Source organism: Benincasa hispida, chromosome 9, assembly GCF_009727055.1.
Source record: "Benincasa hispida cultivar B227 chromosome 9, ASM972705v1, whole genome shotgun sequence".
Lineage (NCBI taxonomy): Eukaryota > Viridiplantae > Streptophyta > Magnoliopsida > Cucurbitales > Cucurbitaceae > Benincasa > Benincasa hispida.
Window position 1 is genome coordinate 17,410,984 of NC_052357.1, and position 20,551 is coordinate 17,431,534.

Sequence of the window (20,551 nt, forward strand, 5' to 3'; positions counted from 1 at the left end):
AACTTACGTTGATAAGCCAAACACCCCCTAATAGACTTCTATCAACCTCTGTAAAAGAATATTAAAATTTTGTTATTTTATGTAAATAATTTTTCTTATTTTTCTATTTTTAGAAATTTTCCATATCAAAACATTGTACGAACAAAAAGTTAAAGTAATAAACATATCAAAATAATAGAGAAAGAGTTAAAGTAATAAACATATCAAAATAATAGACTAAGGGCAACAATTATTGTTACTTGGAGAGGGGTGGTTTCTTCAAGTTTCTTGACTTTCCATATATAATATTAACGAAAAATTAAAGGACATATATTGTTATTATTTTAAATATACGTGAGGTGGGAGAACTAAACATCTAATTTCGAGATTAATAATATAAGAACTATATTAATTGAGTTATCTTCATTTCGATAAGGACATATATTATTTAAGCTAAACTAATTTTTTCTTACAGAATATTGAAATTTAATCCTGAATAATAAACATAAGTGATAAAATTGAAAATATCACAAATTACTATTCTACCTAAACTCTAAATTTATTATATAACAGATAAAGAAATAGACCTAAATAAAAATTGGAATTGCTAACGAAGCACATCATGAGTATAGTATTTAAAAATTTCCCCGGATGCTGCTATATTTAAAATATATATATCTACAAATTTAGTACCGATTACAAATATGTTAAATTATAAATTTGATAGAAAGTTAAAATTTAATTTATGTAGTTTGAAAAAACATTATTTATTGTCTCTACAATTTGATAAAATTCTGGTTAATGTTTAGATTTTTTCAAATGATAGAAAGTAATTTCTAATTAGTTACTATAAACAATTTGTACAAAATTCAAAAGTTCTTCGAATCAATAAACCAAAATTATGATATAAACATTAAAAAAAGAAAGCAAAGGTCCCGTCATCCCTTACTGTACTATAAAAACTACAACCACGAGTATGTTCAGCATTTTCGGTTAGTAATAAATGCTCCAAGATTTCATTAATTTTCATTATTCTTTTCATTTTCATATTTAATTTTCAGCTCAACTGCCGTTTAGGCAAGAAATTTATTATTATATTTCTAAGTTATTATAATTGGATTATAATAATTTATGTTTGGAGTATAAATTATTTTAGTATGAGTTATGATAGTATGTATTTGAGATATAAACTATTTTAGTTTTAGAAAGAAATAGTAAACACAGTAGCAAATAATAAAAAAATGATGAATGTAAAATAGTAAAAACAATAGCAATAGTAAATATTATAGCAAATAGAAGTTTTGAAATAGTGTTGATTGTAATTAATTAAAGAATACAAAATAGTATTTATGGTAGATTATTATAATATTCTAACAGTCTTTGCCCTAAACGCTCCCTTATATATTATAGTATTTGTCAACTATCAAGGCATCATTCTATTCCACTATCCATTATATTATATTAGAAAAAACTATTGCTTTTTTTTTTTTTTTTTAATTTTGTTTTATGGCACATACTTCAAAATAAATAATTTTAAAAATTAAGATATCAATATAAAATAATATAAATCCTCTTTTCCATTTACTTTCAAATGTTCAAATTTAGCTTATGTATTTTCCAATTTAGTCCATTGAAATTAATCTTTGTTAAAAATTGTTATACAAAAATAATAATAACTTTCATGCAAGAAAATCCTCTATGTGAATATGTTTTCAAAATTTATAGTAAAAATGTAAATGGTAAAAAGTTCTAAAAAAAATCAAACAAACTAGGAGCAAGGCTAAATTCAAGTTTTATGAGCCAAAAGTACAAGAACTAAAATATAGTATTTGCCAACAAGAGCGTAACTCAACTGACATAATGTTCATACTATCAATCTCGTGGTTTGAGGTTAGATTCCCCCGCCCCATTTTAGAGATAATATTTATAAATGTTAATGTAATGGATATTTCTGAAAGATATAAAATAAAAAACATTTAAATTAATAAACAAATAAATTTACCTTTTTTTTTAAAAAAAAATAGTTTAATGCTTTTTAAACAAGTTAACTATTTATTATTTACACTATATTGACATATGTGTCATTTTTTTTTTTTTTTTGCAAAATGTAGTGGGGAGAAATCAAAGTACTTTCAACCTTGAGGTCAACAGTATAAACATTATTTCAGTCGAGTTATGTTTATCATTTTGTTTTTTTGGAATAAAGTAAAATAATGTTTGATAATTTTATTTTTAAATTTGAAAAACTAGTTCGAGGTTAGATAAATTAATATCAAACATTTATAATTTAATTATATGAATAAAAGTAGACTTACTATTATAATTATTTTCATATTAATAATTAAATTATAATTTATTATAACATTATATTTTAACATTTTATACGATTTGTATTTCAACTAACTTTGTTTAATCTAATTTCTTTGATAAAAGTTTAAGAAAAATAATTGTTATATAAAAATATGAATCATTTAAATTTTGAAATCATATGTGTATAAATATATTAATATGAAAATTATTATTATAATATATTTATTTAAATAGTCAAGAAATTAGTAGATTTGTAAAAAAAAAAAAAAAAAAAATCTGAAACTAAAATTACTACTATCAAATTTAACGTTTTAGTTAGAATTTCAAAAACAAATCTCTACGATTGCAAATGCAATCCCTAATTAGGGGTGTTCACAGTTATTTGGATGGTAAATTTTTTCCACCCAAATAATCCTTATTAAAAAATGAACTCAACCAAATACAACCCGTTTGGGATGGATTGGTTCGAATTTACTTGGATCATTTATTTATTTATAAAAGGAAGTAAATTATTAATACGTAAAAATTTGATTAAATTATTTTCATAAATTGAATTAAGATTAACAACTCGATTTCAATTCATATAATATAAAATCTCTTTCTAAATGTTAAAAAAATATTTTTAAGAGTTGGAAAATAAATTACCAAAAAACCCAATAAAATTAAATAAAACTATATGTATACTTAATTTTATCATAAGTAAGAAAAATATATTTTTAAAATTTATAATAAATTTGAATTGGTTCGAATTTGTCTAGATAAACTTATGAATGACTTAATCTATAATTTATTGAGCCTATCATTAGTTTGAAACTGGGGAAATGAATGGTGTGGGCCCAAACGTGACGAGCATGTTAACCAAGCACAGCAATTGTGACGTCACCATGACTACGTCACTCAAACTTCATCATCGTTCACGCTGTTTCGAACGTCTTCAAGAAAATGATGACCCGCAACGACTCCCATTATTATTAATAATATTTTATTATTATTCATACTTCTAGTTCTCTTCCGTTAATTACTTCAATACCCTCGTATACCCATAACTCCGCCGCTAATCAAAGGCCATTTTCGTCTTTCAACTCTAACCTCTAACACCTTATAAATAATGCCACTCCAATGGGGAAATTTAAAACTGAAAAACAAAAAACAAAAAACAGCGTGTGAAAACTTTCAGTTTTTATATATATATATTATATTAATTTTACACGGAGAATTGGTAAATTGAAGAGAGTTTGTAATGGAAAACGAGAAACTGCAGCCGGCGCCGGAGAGAATCGCCGAGGAGGAGGAGGAGGAGGAGATGGAGATGTTTTTCGCTTTGGTGAGGAATTTCAAGGAAATGCGTGATCGGCGGAGGAAGGAGTTGATGATCGGGGAGGAGGAGGAAATTGCGGCAGAGGAGAAGAGGAGGAAGAGGATGAAGTCGGCGCCGGAAGCGGTGGAGAATCGGTCGACTTGGATTCCGAAGTTCGAGAGAGAGGATTTCGATGAGGAATTTCAGGTGAGAGGACAGGGTTTCATTCTTCCCAATAAGCCTTATAATCTTGTTAAAGAAGACACCTCGGCGGCGGCGGCGTCCACGGCGGCGATGAAGAAGAAAAAGAACGTCAAAAATGGAGATGATTGTTTGGATCTTAATCTCGCTCTCTAGTTCTTCTTTATTTATTTTTTTTTTCCTATTTAGCACCGAAGAATTTAATATGGGGAAATTTTGATTTTGTTTTTGTTTTTTGTTTTTTTCTTTAACTTTAGAAATATCAAATTCTCACCTAATATTTGTTATAATAGCTAATCCTTAGTGCACCTAAACACATGCACTTAATCAAACAACATGAATATAATTACCTACAAATTACTCAATTACGACAATTATATATATTAAAATGTTAAGTACCAATAAGTTTGAAGGTTAAAATATACCTTTTGAAACGTTTGTAATTTCGAAAGTTTAGACTTGGTCCGGTAACGATTTTATTTTTACTTGTTTTACAATTTGTTTTTGAAATTTAGTTTAAAACATTCTCTAGATAAAGAGATTGTCATGATTTTAAAAGCAAGGACAATTATCTTCACTGTATGAGATTTTTCAGATGAAATCTATGAGGCCAAATAAAATATTAGTTTAGATACTACTTTGGTTCTTATACTTTTTGTTTTTGTTAATTTTGATCCCTCCACTTTTTAACAATTTATTTTGTTTTCTATACTTTCAACTTTGGTTCATTTTGATCTTTAAATTTTTAAAAAGTGATCATTTTGAGCATTTAAAAATGAAAATAACGAGACAGAAATGGCCACTTTTAAAAAGTATGAAGATAAAAATGAACCAAAGTTTAAAATATAAAGATTAAAACGAATATTTTTAAAGTATAGAGACTAAAATGAACCAAAGTTGAAAGTATAAAAACAAAAATGAACATTTTGAAAGTAAAATGACCAAAATGAACCAAAACCGAAAATACAGGAAAAAAATAGTATTTAAACCTAAAATATTTAAGGAAAAATACCTTTTTGATTTTAGGTTTAAATACTATTTTTTCCCTAGGTTTTAAGTCTTATCTCATTTGGTTTTTAAGTTTTAAAATATTATACTTTTAGTTCTTAAGTTTTAAACTTGATTTCAATTTAGTCTTTAGATTTCAAAATCTTACCATTTTACTTTTAACGTTTGAGTTTTATTTTAATTTGGTTTCCAGATTCCAACATTTACATTTTTAAATTTTAAATTTTCACTAAATACTCACTTTTAGTCTTAAATGTCTATTAATTAATTCAAAATAATTTAAATTTTAATAATGATGAAAGATAGTAAAACTTAATTAATTATAAATCTCTTTATTTTTTTAAAATAAATCAATAGACATTAACACTAAAGATGAAAAGTAAATATTTAATGAAAATTTAAGCTTAAAAGTATAAATTTTGAAATATATAAATCAAATTGAAACAAAACTCAAATAACAAGAGTAAAACGGTAATATTTTGAAATCTAGGGACTAAATCGAACATAACCTTAAAATTGAAAGACCAAAAGTATAACATTTTGAAATTTAGGGATCAAATTGAAACCAAATTTAAAATTTAAGAAAAAAAAACTATTTTTCCAAAATACTTATCTGAATACTTAGAATTTAACAGAATAATAGTTCTATCAATTTATAATTTAATTTCTTTTAATTAATATTAATAGTTGAATTATGTAATTTGGTAGGAGAATGACCTTCGATATTTATTCTTTTTCATATTTAAATCGTACACTTTCATTTTTTTTTTCTTTTCTTTTTCGTGCAGGCACTAGCTTTGAATTTCATATCTTCTTTTAACAATGATGTTGAAATTGGTTGTATCATGATATATAGGAAGATAATATTTGGAGTATCACGTAATAATATCTTACTAAGTGTATTTTGTTTTTTTCTCTCATTAGGCAAGTTATGATATATTAGGTGTCACAATAGCTTATTTGGTTGGGGTTTAAAATAAATGTTGATTTGAGTTTTTAAAATTGGAAAAAAAAAGTGACGTGGATATTCATTACTAAAAGAATATATTACTATAAAAATGAATTGTATTGGTATACCACATGTAATGATCCTATCACTATTCAGTGTAGGGTATTTAGCTCATCAATATACATTGAGTTGAGTTGATATAATATATCAACTCAATGTTTGGCTCATCAACTTTGAATGTTGGTGGAATTGAGTTGATATATTTTACTAATTCACCCAAACTCTCCATTTTTCTAATATTTTTAGTGACTTCACTTATCGACCACTGTCGGCGACTAATGTTGTCACACTCTAGAAAATAACTCAGGGCTCCGACAATCACCTACGACGACTAACTCCAGGCTTCAACAATCATTTTTTATGACAACTTCAACAATCACCTTCGCATGATCAACTCTGACAACTAATTCCAAGCTTCAGAAACCACCTATGATAACAATTTTGGTGGCCCAACTTCTACGACCACCTTCGTGCGACCAACTCTGACGATCAATTTTAGGCTCCGACAACTATTTCCGACAACCACCTTTGATTACAAACTCTAATGAAAATCACCTTCGATGATCAATTTAGATGATCAATTTCGAGCGAGCAACTCTGACAACCATAAAATAAAAAATATGTAATATATAACAAAAAAAACTGATAAAATGAAGTTTTTTCCTTGAACACTTTTCTAACAAGAATTAGTGAAAAATAGAGATTGTTCTCTGATGGAGGAATTGAAAATGAAATTATTGAAGAAATGTGATGACATTCTAGTGATTGCTAAGATGACTGGGAAGATTCAATTGGAAAAAAATTGATGACAGAGTAAAAAAACATTTAGTAGGTTGATTGTTGTTCTCATTTGATTTAACCCTATCTCTGAAAGAAATGTAGTTGGCTAATTGTTGTTTATTACAAAAAAAGAACAAAAAAAAAAGGCTTTAAAAATTAAAAGGAAAAAAAGTTGCATTCCATATTCAAGCAAAAATGAGTAGAATTATTGAATAAAAAAGTTCTAAAACAAAAATGGTATGCATGAGAACAGATTATTTAGAGTTCAAAAAACTGTATCAGATACCTTAGACAAATGAACTTAAATCTGTATCTCAAACACATAAATATGAACTGAGACCAAATAACTTTGCACCCCAAACACAAATATATGAACTCCACAGACATATAAACTTTAGACATCTTATCTCAACTCAACGCCCCATACACTCTTTATATATTTTTAAAGATGTGTTATTGAGTGATTTTTTTAAAAGAAAAAGAAAAAAAAATCATTTTTTTATATGCTTTAAAATAACTTTTAAACATGTTTTTAATAATCCAAAATCAAATTTTGATTGTATAATGAAGATCAAAATATCAAGAAAAGTAGGAATTGAACTGAAACTCATTGACATTGATGCATAAAACTAAGGTAAATTGGCACGTTGAATCAGGTTGGGAAGTCATTGAGTTGAGATGTGAGGTCTTATACGGAAGTCTAACACGAGTATGTATGATATTGTGTCTAATAATGTACCCTAATGCATAAGCTAGTACACTATGATTAAGATGTTAGTATCAAAATTAACCAAGAGTGATATTGTATTCATGTGCACATATAATTAGTTCCAATGTTTATAAAAAGCCTGAAGAGATAATTACGATATCTAATAATTCCATACTTCAATATATTAATCGACCCTAAAATGAAGTTGGATGTCCATATACCGAGAAAAAAAATCTTAGGTTGAACGCAAGCAAGTTGTGACATGAGGATCGGTTGGACAATTCAGTCGTCTCTATTCTAGTAGACACATCTCCAAATTTGATGGATTAACTTTTATCATGTAGTACATATTGTAAATGACACATACGTAAATAATATTTTATTTTACATTATACAAATTGAAACATATATGAAAGAATACAAAGGTTAAAAGAAAAAAAAAGATAGTTTTAGTTTTGATAAGCAAGTTAATAAACCTAAAATAGAAGAAAATGCATGGCATCCCCTTTGCTCACCAAGAAAAGGTGGTATCTTGAGATATAAGCAAAGATTAATGAATGCCAACTGAAGAGTCAAGATAAAGCTAAGTATAGAGAAAATCAATTTGTGGGCCTTTTAACTTTAGACATTATTGGGCAAAGAATTGTCTATACAAACAACTTGACAAGTTCTTTACACAAATAATACAACTTCAGGGCAAATAAATAAATAAAATTCTTCCTCTCTTATCCTTTTATATTTGTCATCATCAACTTGTTTTATGTAAAAGGATTTCCTTTTTCCAATAGAATCCAATATTTTAGCAAAAGAGAATGGGGGACTTATCATTGCTATGGGTCTAAGAATATGGAATATGGAACAAGTTAAATATGATATGGACAATTCTTTTTGGCAGATTCAATGACTTTATTTTTCATTTACTTGAGAATAATGTTTAATATATATTACTATGATTGAACCATCGAAAAGGGGTACCTTATTAGTATAAGTAGTAACTTTCAATTCTTTTAAGCTTTTCTTAACTATACTTTTATGTCTTAAGGATCTTCTCATTCAGATGTGATATTGATTTATTCATATATCCCTCTGAACTCGGGTCGTTACATTTCATCACTCTTAAAATATAAATTTAAAATTTCATTTCATATAGAATTATTTTAAATTAATTAATTGACATTCGTGTCAAAGGCTGAAACTAAGTATTTAGTGAAACAATCCCAGTTAAAGTGTGAATCTTGAAATCTAGAGATCAAATTGAAACAAAATTCAAATCTTAAGATAAAATTGTAATACTATGAAACCTTGAGACTAAGTTGAAACAGAACTTACTCAAAATTAATTGATTAAACATATGACATTTTAAACCTATAGATTAGATAGAAATTAGGCTCAAAATCTAAAAATGAAAAATATATTTTATCAAAATTAATTGAAGTTAAACGTGAAAACCTTGAAACCTATCAACTAAAAATTAAAGGATATTTGTAATACATAGTAGAATAAGAGAAAAACTCTAAATATATATTACATCTTTAAAATATTTGCAAATGTGGATGAGTTGACTAGTTAATCTTTGAATTTTTATTTAATTTCCAATTTCGCCCTCTTTTGTCTTATCTTTTTGTACACCTTTTTGTCCTTTTATTTTCTTTCTCTTCTTTGATTTTTGCTTCTTCCCTCATTTTTTCATTTTATTTTCCTTCTCAGTTTTTGCTTCTTCCTTTTTTTTTTATTTTTTTTTTTATTTTATTCTTTCCTCTATCCTTCTTTCCTTTATTTTTTTTATTTTCTTTCATTTCTTTCCTTTTGCCTTTCTTTTTCTTTCCTTTACTTTTTATTTTTCTTTTCTTTCTTTTCTCCGATTTTTGCTTCTTCCCTTATCTTTTTTTTATTATTTTATTTTATTTTCTTTCTTTGATTGTTTGCTTCTTCCCTTTCTTTTTCTTTTTTAGTTTTTCTTTCATTTGTTCGGTTTTTTGCTTCCTTTTTTTCTATTTAATTTTCTTTCATTTTTTCAGTTTCTGCTTTTTCTCTATCTCTTATTTTTAAAATTTTTCTTTCCTTTATTTGAATTTTTTCTTCTTTCCTTTTTTTTTTCACAAGAATTATGAGGCTGAGTTCCGTACGCAAGACTTGAAAGTACTCAATTCATAAGTGACTTAACACTAACAAGCGAACCATCAAGTTTGATTATTATAACAAATAATAAATATAAATAGCAAATGAAAGTCTATCAGTGATAGCCATTAATATTTTCTATCATTGATAGCTTAATCTTTGATTATATTTTTGTAGTTAATAGCCACTTATAGAAATCTATCATTGATAACCTTAGTAAATTTAATTAATAAAGTTGAATCTCGAACTAAAATGTAAGTGGAATGCCTAGAAGTTATCACTAATAGCATGTTTATCAGTGGTAGAAGCTATCATCGAAAAAAAAAGACTTATAAATGTTTGGGAACGACAAGAAAATGGCAAAAAGGTGTTCAGTGGCTATGATTGATACAAGCTACTACTGATAGCATGTTACCAATGATAGAAGCTAATACTAATAGCATGTTATCGATGATAGAAGCTATCCGATAGCACGTTATCGGTGATAGAAGCTACCACTAATAGCACATTATCAGTGATAGAGAACTATCATTGATAGCATGATATTAGTGAGATCATTGATAGCATCTTATTAGTGATGTTATCAGTGAAAGAAGCTACCACTGATAACCAAAATATGAGTGATGTTAGTGATATCGGTGATAAAACTTAGGTGATAGCTATATATCGAGTTTCTTTCAAAGGTGATAACCAATTATAGAAGTCTATCATTGATAGTCTTAAATGTTATATTTCAAGGTTAATTCTAATTGATGAAAGTCTATCAGTGATAATGACTGATAGCTGCTATCAGTGATAACCATGATAAATGATTATTAGTGATAACTACTATGGTAAACAAAGTTGTTGGTCTTCTTTCAAAGTTGATCACTATTTATAAATCTATCATTGATAGCCACTATAGCCTTAAGTAGTAATATTTCAACGTTGATTCCAATTGATGAAATTGAATCAATGATAGCTACTAATAATTGATAGCAAATTAAAAGTTAATATTTCAAGATTGTATTAATTTTTCTAAAATTGAAAGCTATCGCTGATAGCAACTATCATCAATAGCAATTGATAGAAGCTATCAGCGATAGCAGCTGATAGCAGTTATCATTGGTTATCATTGATAGCTTTTAATTTGAGAAAACTGAGAAGAAGCGAACAAACTTGTGGCTAGGCATGGGTTTTTTAGTCTTTTACCATTTTTTGATCTATATATGCAATTATTTTATCCTTATACTACTTATTCTATTATTTTGGGCTTGAATTCTATTTATGCAACTAGCCCAAAATTAAAATAAAAATTAAGTCTTACTAGTATTGCCTCGAAAGAAAAAAGAACTCAATGGTGAAATTGTAACATTTTTAAATTTTAGTTATATTACTTAGTAGTGTATATTGATGATATGTCGAAGATAAAGTGCAAATCTTAAATCTTATATACCAAATTGAAACAAAATTCAAATCTCAAGATAAAATTGTGACATTGTAAAATCTTTATACTAAATTGAAATAGAACTTACTCAAAATTAATGGATTAAAAATATAACATTTTAAAATTTAAAAATCAAATAGAAATTAAACTAAAAATCTAAAAATAAAATTATATTTTATAACAAATAAAAATAACATTTGACAATCTCAATACTAAAAGCAAAGTTTAAAAGGATAAAATGAAATAGAGATAACAAAAAAAAAAAAAAAAAAAAAAGGGGGTAATTTTAAAAGGGGCCCCCCCCAAAAAAAAAAAAAAAAAAAAAAAAAAACCACCACCATTTTCCTAATTTATTTCTAAACAACCCCCTTTACCTCATTTTTTTTTTTCAAAAATTACCCATTTTATCCAATTAACCCCATTACAACACTGGTCAAGAAATGAAAGCCAAAGACGTTTACGTTTCATGTGCCCACGAGAGAGTGTACTATCACTCTATAACATAGAGAAGTATTGTTCGGGTTATCTGTTGATGGTGAGCCATTTACCAGAGTAATACATAATGACTGGCTGAATATTTATCAACTGCTATTCGGTGTGACCCACCTAGAGGTTAAGTTTAGCGTGATTAGGGATACAATTTCATGAGCTTGCTGATAATGCAGACGAGGAAGCTGTCATGAGATATACGCGATCGTATATAATACAGATAATAGATGGAAGTTTGTTTTCTGACAAATAAAGTCATTTCGTTCACTTGATGTTCCTGCCATTGTTAGCCAACCTCTATAATGCGGGATGGTATTCTTGGGGTGGAACATGTTTGGCAGGACTGTATAGCCAGCTATGCAAAGCAATAAAACTTAAGTTCATGAAATCGCTGGGCCTTTGATACTTTTATAATTATGGGCTTGGGAATGATTTCCATCAATGGCTCCACACTCTGGCATGTAAATGATGCTCAATTAGTTGGATGAACTACGGTTCTCGGTATGTTATTTTAATTCAATTTAATTTAACAAATATTTTTATATGGCTGATCTAGTTAATTTAAAATTTAAAATATTAATTTAATAATATAGGTGGAGAGACAAATTTTGTGTAACTAAGACAACTACACATATAGTTAATTAGTATAAGTACATGTTTGATCTACTCCAACCTGATTAGGTACATTAATATTGAACCCAATCGAATTTTTTATACATATTTTTAATGTATTTTTCTTTAATAATTTTTTAATATAATATTTTATGTTTCAGATTATTTGGGAGTCTTACAAAGGTGTTATGGACACTTTGTCCAACTTATGTATAAATGATCAAAACATATGATAGATGATAAGTCCTGTCATATGTTTTCACATTGGTGAGTGACATCTTCTTATAGGGTAATGAGAGAATTTGGTTCCCGGTATGTCCCATCGCTTTGTAATACTAAATCCCTATTGCATGACATCGACCTAAGAACTGGAGATTGGTCTAAAAAAGTTACACTTTTGGTAGTGGGATGACACTATTATGCAAGGTTTATTACAATGAGAGTTTCTATTAGGTAATTTGATAGGGATGACACTTAAAATTACATCAATTAGTACAATAATATTGCAAGGCGCTATGTTACTCGTCCGAGAGCAACTGTGGGTCATTTGGTACATAAATAAATATTGTTTAATTATTTTTAATTTAAATTTATTTTAAATATTATCTAATCGTCTTATAATTCACAGAGATCAAACGAGAATAGCTTTAGTGATGTTACAAATGATCCCAACTAGGTTTTTGCTATATACAGTAACAATGAGAGTTATATGGAGGAGATACATTATATGTACGATATACTTATTGCTCTTCCGCCAGTTCCTAGATGTAGGGAACTTGCTCGAGTAAAAGAAGATGAGTTTGATGAGGTCACCCACAATGTGGAAGAATTGCCTTCTATGATGTAGACACAGATCCAAACTGGTTATGTTAGTTTGATGATGATGATGCCAACATTTGGTTCAAGATATTATGATTAAGAGGCTGATCCATCGTCTTCATACCTGCATGGACATGAGCATGACCGTGGAGAGCATAATGAATATTTATATTATGAAGCACCTGCAAAGTATTAGAGCGACATCAAGAGGAACCATAGCAATCTCAAGTTCAAAGTAGACGACAATAACCAGTTCGAAATCGACGACGTCTGTCTTGTGGGACACATTGATTTATTATTATTATTTTTAACTGAATGAGATATATTAAATTGTTGTATTAATATGAACATTTTAATTTACATTTTATTATTTTCCAATTATGGAAGGAAAAATGATTGAGAATTTATCATTTTCTATGATGTCTGTTAGAGCTGAGAGTTAAGAATGTAGATTTTATTTATTATTAAGAAATACAAGAACATCCTTTTTGTTACTATTAAGAAATATAATTGCATAGAGTACCTTAAACAAGGTAAAGGAATAACAGTATTGGAAAGAAAAAGAAATAACAACGTGATTTTAAAAGAAAAAATAAAAATAAAAAAAGGAAGTTGGTTGAGACTTCAATACTCAACATACATTTTTCTTAAAAAATTGAACCTTTATCGAGTGTTGAAGTCTAGAATAATGGAATAAAAAAAAAAAAGCATACTAGCCAAATCGAAAAACTACTGTATCTGTCTAAATAGTTTTGAAACTATAATATTTGACTAATTAGTTTAAAAAGTACAATATTAATCCAATTTTCCCCCTCCACCCATCTACGTTTGTCGATGCATAGCTATTGTCCTCTTTTCCTCCTTTTTCTTTTTCTCTTCCAATTCTTCTTTTCTACCCCATTGATTTTAAAGATGATAGGTCATTGATTCGTCATATTTGTCGCCATCACTCCTTATATATGGCCCAAAATTCAATGAATTTTGTTTTAATTGATATAATTTTAAAAGTTAGAGTTTAAGATGATTATTACGGGTAACACTTTTAGGACTAATGATTAAATGTATAGTAATATTTCTAAAGAATTGCAAATATAGCAAAATCTACAGTAATAGACTTCTATGAATGATAGACTATACCGTTTATAAACTCTTATTAGTGATGTGGTTTATGATTTTGAAAGTTAGATCTAAATTTTGTTATATTATAACTTCTTTTGCGTTATGTTGTATCTACTAATACTTTAGATCTTATTATTATATTTGTAACCGTCACTCAAGTTTTTGTTTCATATGTTTGAATTAGTAAAAGCGATGCAACTGGTGATATTCGTAAGACTCAAAAGTCAAAACTATATGAAAAGTTGGTAGCAACAAAGGGTCAAACAATTGCTTAGTCAAGATTAATTTTCAAACTTTTCATTTCATTAAATTCAACAACAAGCTTAAACTAGTGGGGAATTGAAAAATAGTAATTTATTCCAATAACTTACAAATTCTGTCATATAATTTTAAATGTACCATATCAGTTAATTTCTCACATTTTCAAATATGCCAACTTATATTAAATACAAAATTCTAAATTAAAAAACTTATTAGATATTATTAAGGTTTATAAACTTTATAGCACAAGACTAAGAGTTTTAGAGATTGGTTCTTTCTTTTTCCTTTTTCCAAAGAGTTTCTAGTATATATTTTTAAGGGGTTCAATTTCTTTAAAATACAAATTTAGAATTCAAGCACTAAATTTATTCTTAGAAAAATATATTTTAAAACTTTTTTCTACTCAGATGAATCCAACCAAAATAAATTTTGAAAAATTATTTTTTTTTAGTTTTTTAAACCATTCTTAAACCTGGATAACAAAACAAAGAAATCAATAGATTAAAATAATGTCTATTTTCAAAAACTAAATGACTATCACATAAGACTGTAATACTTTTAATTTCGATAGTGTAAAATGTATAATGATATATTCTTTACTTTGACAATAAGATGAAATATCAATGAGTTGAATCACAATATCTTCATATGCTAAATTGTTATAATTTAGAAGTATAAAATCTAAGTCCATGTTTGATAACTATTTTATTTTTTTGTTTTTTACTTTTCAAAAATAAACCCATAAAAACTACTTCTATTTCTAAATTTCTTCGTTTGTTATCAACTTTTCACCAATGATTTAAATAATCAAGTTAAATTTCGAGAACTAAAAAAAGTAATTTTAAAAAGTAGTTTTTGTTTTTTGAATTTGACTAAGAATTCAATCTTCATATAATATAAGAAATATGAATGAAATAGATTTAATTTTTGAAAATAAAAACAAAAAATCAAATGATTATCAAATGGGCCTAAATGATTATGATATTACATACGCACAAAATTAAACCGAACCAAAATGTTTTTCAACCTTTCCCTATGGGCCTTTGGTGACCATGAAGAGTTCAAATAAATGGGCTTTTTCTTTTTAGAAAAATAGAGAAAAAAAAAAAGAAGAAAGATAAAGAAAAAGACAGAAATCCTCCAATCATAATTTATTAATTTTAAATGTTATTTTTTTCCCGTCTTTTTGAAGCGGAAATTCCAACGTGAGCTACGAAGCTTCCAATCGGCTCGTCGTCGTCGTCACTCTGCTCCGCCTCCATCTCTGATTCTCGAATCCCAACTTCCATGGCGGCGATCACAACGAACCCCACCGCTCTTCTTCTTCATTTCTATTCTCCTCTTCCACAGTTTCATCACTTCACTTCTTCCTCCTCTATCACTTCCAGCTCCACCGCCGTCAGATTCTCTCACTTCCACCTTGCCAACAAGCCTTCCAATCGCCAAATCCTCCCTCTAGTCAAGGCCGCCCAAGGCTCCCTCGGTATGTATCACTCACCTCATATTGGATCGCTCTTGAGCTTCTCAATTTGTAATATCCGGTTTTCTTGCTGTTTTTCTTTGTAGATTATGTGCCTGATTCCAAATTCTACAAAGTGGAGGCCATCCTCCGGTACGGACGTACTCCATATTGTTTTCTGCTGTTACATTTGAAGTTCTTAAATGTTGATTTCGTCATCTAGTGTGTATTCGATCTTTTGAAGTCTTTTGAGTAACCTTGCTAAGTTTGTTGCATCTGATGATACGTATTTATCTGTGTGCTATGTTGGTGTGTTTGGACGGGATAGGCCATGGAGAATCCAAAATGTTTCTTCGGTAAGACCTAGTTAACCTTGAACATGGTCATTCCTAATTTCCATTTGGAATATGCAAAATTTCGTTTGGTTTTATTGTTAAATATGGTAAAATTAGTATTCCTTGAGACTCTGGGGCAAGAGAGTTATGAAAACTTTGAATTTTTGGTATCAGAGGAAATGTGGATTAGGATCATAAGACCATTCAAGGTTGGGAAAACTCCCAGTTGCTATCATACTTTCATTTCTAGATTGGTTGTATACTATCTTGTCAATGTCATAGAATAAAAATGGCTAATCTACTTTATGAAGTATAGCGATCGTGCTCGTCCATAGCCAAAAAGAATCAAATAGATATTGCTTTTAGCCTGACAAAGATGTATACGTTTTACGTGTTTGAATGGTAGCAAATGAATGGAGATTATGCAGATTGTCGAAGTTTTAGCATCCTATTTTTTGTTGGTATTAAATTGTTCCGTTGTTTCTTGGAAAAAAAATGAAGGCATTGCTGAAAATGGGTATTCGAGGTGTAACGGTATCTGATGTGAAGGGCTTTGGTTCTCAAGGTGGATCCACAGAGAGGCATGGTGGTAAGTTTATCTTTCACGATTCTTTCTGTCTTAGTGCTTGGTGAGGGGAATTTATTTGTACATGTTTGTCTGTTTCTAGACTCTCATGTCCTTTTCCATTAGTCATTACTGATGTTTGCTTAAGATTCCATATAATTTTATACTCCTTTATTTTCTGTTCAGGGTCTGAATTTTCTGAAGACAACTTTGTCGCTAAAGTTAAGATGGAAATTGTGGTCGTTAAAGACCAGGTAAAATAGTGTTCTGCTATTGTGAGAAGTTCAAAATTTGTTGCACATATCGCTTCCTTAAGCAAACTGCTGCATTTGAAACCATGGGTGTTATTATTAAATTTAAGTTTCCTTTTATCAGGTTGAAGCTGTCATCAACAAGATAATTGAGGAGGCAAGAACTGGTGAAATTGGCGATGGCAAAATTTTTGGTAAAACATAACTTTATTTTTTTGTTAAATAGCTCAGCTCCTTATCTGCTTATGCCGTAATTGTTTGGTTAATTTCTATTCTCTGAATCTCCTGTCCTGTTTGTTATGCGGTTTATTACTGTTGTATTTTTATTTCACTTTGTTTGATTTTTCTTTTTCATGCATTATCATTAACACTAGTTCCACATGTTAACTGGATTTGCATCATATACGTTAATTATTAGTAATGAATTAAAAAAAAAAAGAGTAAGTATTTGTGATGCATCATATACGTCAAAACAAAATTGCTTAGGCTCTTCCTAAGACCGAGAATCCATCTCAATGCTAGAACTTAGACTTTATACGTAGAACTTAGACTCCTCTAAATATAAAGCCAATACTGAAGTTTATATTTACGATAATAGAAACGTGAACAGACATTGTAGTAAGGACAACAGTACAATGAGGAACACACATTTTTGGCACAACTCTTTTTGAGATCTTCAAAAGTCGTGACCCTAAAAATTACCACGAGCCGAACTATATATATATTCTTGATAAGGAAACAATACTGTAAAGGCAAAGAATCATTCAGTGATCAAAAACAGAAAGTATCTTCCAAAAATTTGCAACAGAGAAGGAAAAAATGTTCTCCAGAGAGATGGTTCAGACAACCAGGATGTTCTTAACAACCGTGGCGACATGTTGCAAAAACAAAGCCTAGACAAAAAAAGAAAAAGAAAAAAAAAAACTTAGCTAACATAACAACAATAACAAAATTGTTTATTTTTTACAAGTTTAGCGATGAAATCTCTTAGTTCTAGTCCAGCAGTATAAGAGTTGAAAATTCATTAGAATTTCTGCATAACTAGTTTGGATTTGGAATGATTTTTTAAATGCTTAAAAACTTTTTTTTTCTTCAAATTTTTTATTTTTACTTCAAAACACTTTGGGAGTGGCTGGGCATAGAAAGGGCCATGGGGCATATGATGTTTTGGTTAAGTTGCTGGCTTTGGCGTAAAATTTCTTCCTCCCGGAGAAGTTGGTTTGTTTTCCATCATCTTTGAATGTAATGCTCCCCAGTATTTGAATCTCTAGACTCTTAAAACTTAAAATTGTTATTGCTATAGACATGGAATGACAGTAAGGTGTTAGAGGGATGTTAAGGGTGTGTTAGTAATTAGTTAGGAGAGTTGATTATTGAATTTGGTTATAAATAGAGATAAGGAGAATAGGAAGACGAACAATATTTTAGGTAATGAATTAGGGGTTGAGAGTACTTCAAGATTGGAAGGGTTCAAGTATCTCGAACACTTGGTTTATCCTTATATTCTTGTTATCTTTTATATTTCAATATGTTCGGGTTCTATCAACCTCTTGTAAAATTGTTGGCTGAAGGGGTAGTTTTAAATTTCCACTCTTACATAGCTGACTCTTAGTTGATTTTAATACAAAGCACATGGACTTTAACATAATTCATTATTAAATTTGTCATGCCCTATGCTTGCAATCTGAGGACATTGAAGAAAAACAAATCTCAGAATTCAAACTTCTAACACACTTTTCAATTTCACACAGTGATACCAATCTCGGACGTGATTAGAATTCGTACAGGTACCTTGTTACTTTGAGCAAGTATCAAAATTTCAAGTTGCCTACTCTATGGAAGTTAAGAACAGTAAGATTATATTTCATTTTACATTGGTATATGACATGCCTTATATGATGCGTAATTCACAGGCGAACGTGGAGAAAGAGCGGAGAGGATGACCGGAGGTCGATACGATATGTCTGTTAATCAAGTAGGACATTAAGAAAGAGAGAATGTTTTGAGTTTGGAACTTTTGTTCCATGGTCTTGTCGCTACCTTCCTCAGTTTGGTCCTGTGGAGATGAGAAATAAAAGAAATTGTAAGTTAGATAAGTTTCTCTCTTGAAAACATCGGACTTGTAAATATGTAACTTCCTCATGTTGTCATAAAAATGAACCTCGTTAGGTAATAATCAACGCGTAAGCTACTGTACCATTTTCCTGATGTACCTCTGATTTGGATTTTGATGGTGAATCCAGAGGAGACGACTTGCCTTGTTTTTTAGGGCCGTTTGGAGTAAGAAAAAAAGTATTTTTATTTTTTAAAAATTTCATTTTTATTTAAATATTTTTGATAAAAATAGATTAAAATATACTTGAAAAGTTACTTTTAGTGATTGTTAAGCACTCCAATTTCTTTCGAAATAACTTACTTTTTAAATTACACACTTAAAAATGTATTTCAAATATACCCTTGAACTTTTGTTTAAAATTTTACATATGTGGTTGTATTTGATGTAAAATGCAAGTTTTTCTTTTTTCTTTTAAGGCCATGTTTACATGGGGAATGAAAAATAGTTTAATTTGGGTTGATTTCAATTGGACCATCAATCGAAATGGGCCTCAATTGTACCAGTGTGATTGTGATTGTTAGTATTTTATACTCATCTAATTTTTAAAAAATAATATGATTGTGATTGAGCTTGGTTATTTTAAATTATTAATTCAATGGTGGAACGAAAATGATGAGACTACTCTCATCACGCCATTTCTGATTGGCAACATCGAATATAGCCATTCACCCCACTTCAAATAATCTATCAATTGTTTTAACCCATTTTCTTTACTTCTTCACGATTTAGCTCTCGATTTTCATTTTTCAGTGTTCATTGATCATTTATTCGCTTGTTCTCAGGTAAGTATAACATATTCTACCTTTTATTTTATTTCAATCAGTAATCGTCTTCGATTAACTGTTCATAACACATTCTAGCGGTAGATTGATAATTGTAGCATGAATGTGATTATAACAAAAATGTAAAAATTCAACAATCGGACCGATCAAACGAAATAAAATCGATAAAAGCATTGGTATCTTAATCGCTATCGACTTTACCATAATCGGTAGATTGGTAAAACGAAGAAAGAGGGTTATAAAATTGTCAAAGCGGCCAAAATCACTATCGATACTTCCATCTGGAAAGTGGTATCTCCTCATTTCAAAGGGCAAATGATGGAAATTGAGACAAAAATATTCTTAGTAAATATGAGGTCCATCCCAAACTTAATCAAATTATAAGATTTCATTACAGATGGTATAATAGACCTCACTTTTAATTATGATTACGAATAGATGTGTAAACAAAAGTTAAAGTAATCCAATGGGGCCTACAAACCAAATTGAGATTGATTAATACTCATTCCCCCGATGTAAACGTGGCCTAAGTTCAATAATTGTGGTTGTGTGGTTGTGGGTTGAGATGTTTGTTTACCTCTCGGAGACCGCTTCAAATGGGACAATGATCTATTATTACACAGGGAATGAGGAGGGATATACTACAAGAAATTTGATTTTTCCTGACAAAAGTTTTTCCAACACTTAAAAAAAACGTCGGGAAAATACAAGGCTCTTCCGACGGTTGATTCAATCGTATCAGGAGAAATAGGCTATCCTGATGTTGTTTCTTGGATTGTCGACATAAAAAAGGTTAAAAAATTGTGGCGTCGGGAGATAGATATTATCCCGACGGTGTAGGAGGGCCGTTGGGATTAAAAAAAAAGTGGATTTTTTTTTAAAGCTCTCCCGACAGAAAATTAAATA

The 20,551-nt window shown here is 29.0% G+C and overlaps 2 protein-coding genes across 2 annotated transcripts; both read left to right on the forward strand.

Moving 5' to 3' along the window:
- The first annotated feature begins 3,465 nt into the window (after positions 1 to 3,465).
- On the forward strand, positions 3,466 to 4,077 carry LOC120086417 (protein NIM1-INTERACTING 1-like). Its single transcript, XM_039043055.1, has one exon. The coding sequence runs from the start codon at positions 3,530 to 3,532 to the stop codon at positions 3,941 to 3,943; it is 414 nt and encodes a 137-aa protein (XP_038898983.1). The 5' UTR covers positions 3,466 to 3,529; the 3' UTR covers positions 3,944 to 4,077.
- An 11,226-nt stretch (positions 4,078 to 15,303) lies between these two features.
- Positions 15,304 to 19,010, forward strand: LOC120086920 (nitrogen regulatory protein P-II homolog). Its single transcript, XM_039043729.1, has 8 exons — positions 15,304 to 15,620; positions 15,704 to 15,749; positions 15,925 to 15,952; positions 16,433 to 16,520; positions 16,683 to 16,750; positions 16,872 to 16,941; positions 18,499 to 18,534; positions 18,661 to 19,010. Exons 1-8 carry the CDS (start codon positions 15,425 to 15,427, stop codon positions 18,732 to 18,734), a joined length of 606 nt encoding a protein of 201 aa, XP_038899657.1. The 5' UTR covers positions 15,304 to 15,424; the 3' UTR covers positions 18,735 to 19,010.
- The last annotated feature ends 1,541 nt before the right edge of the window (positions 19,011 to 20,551 follow it).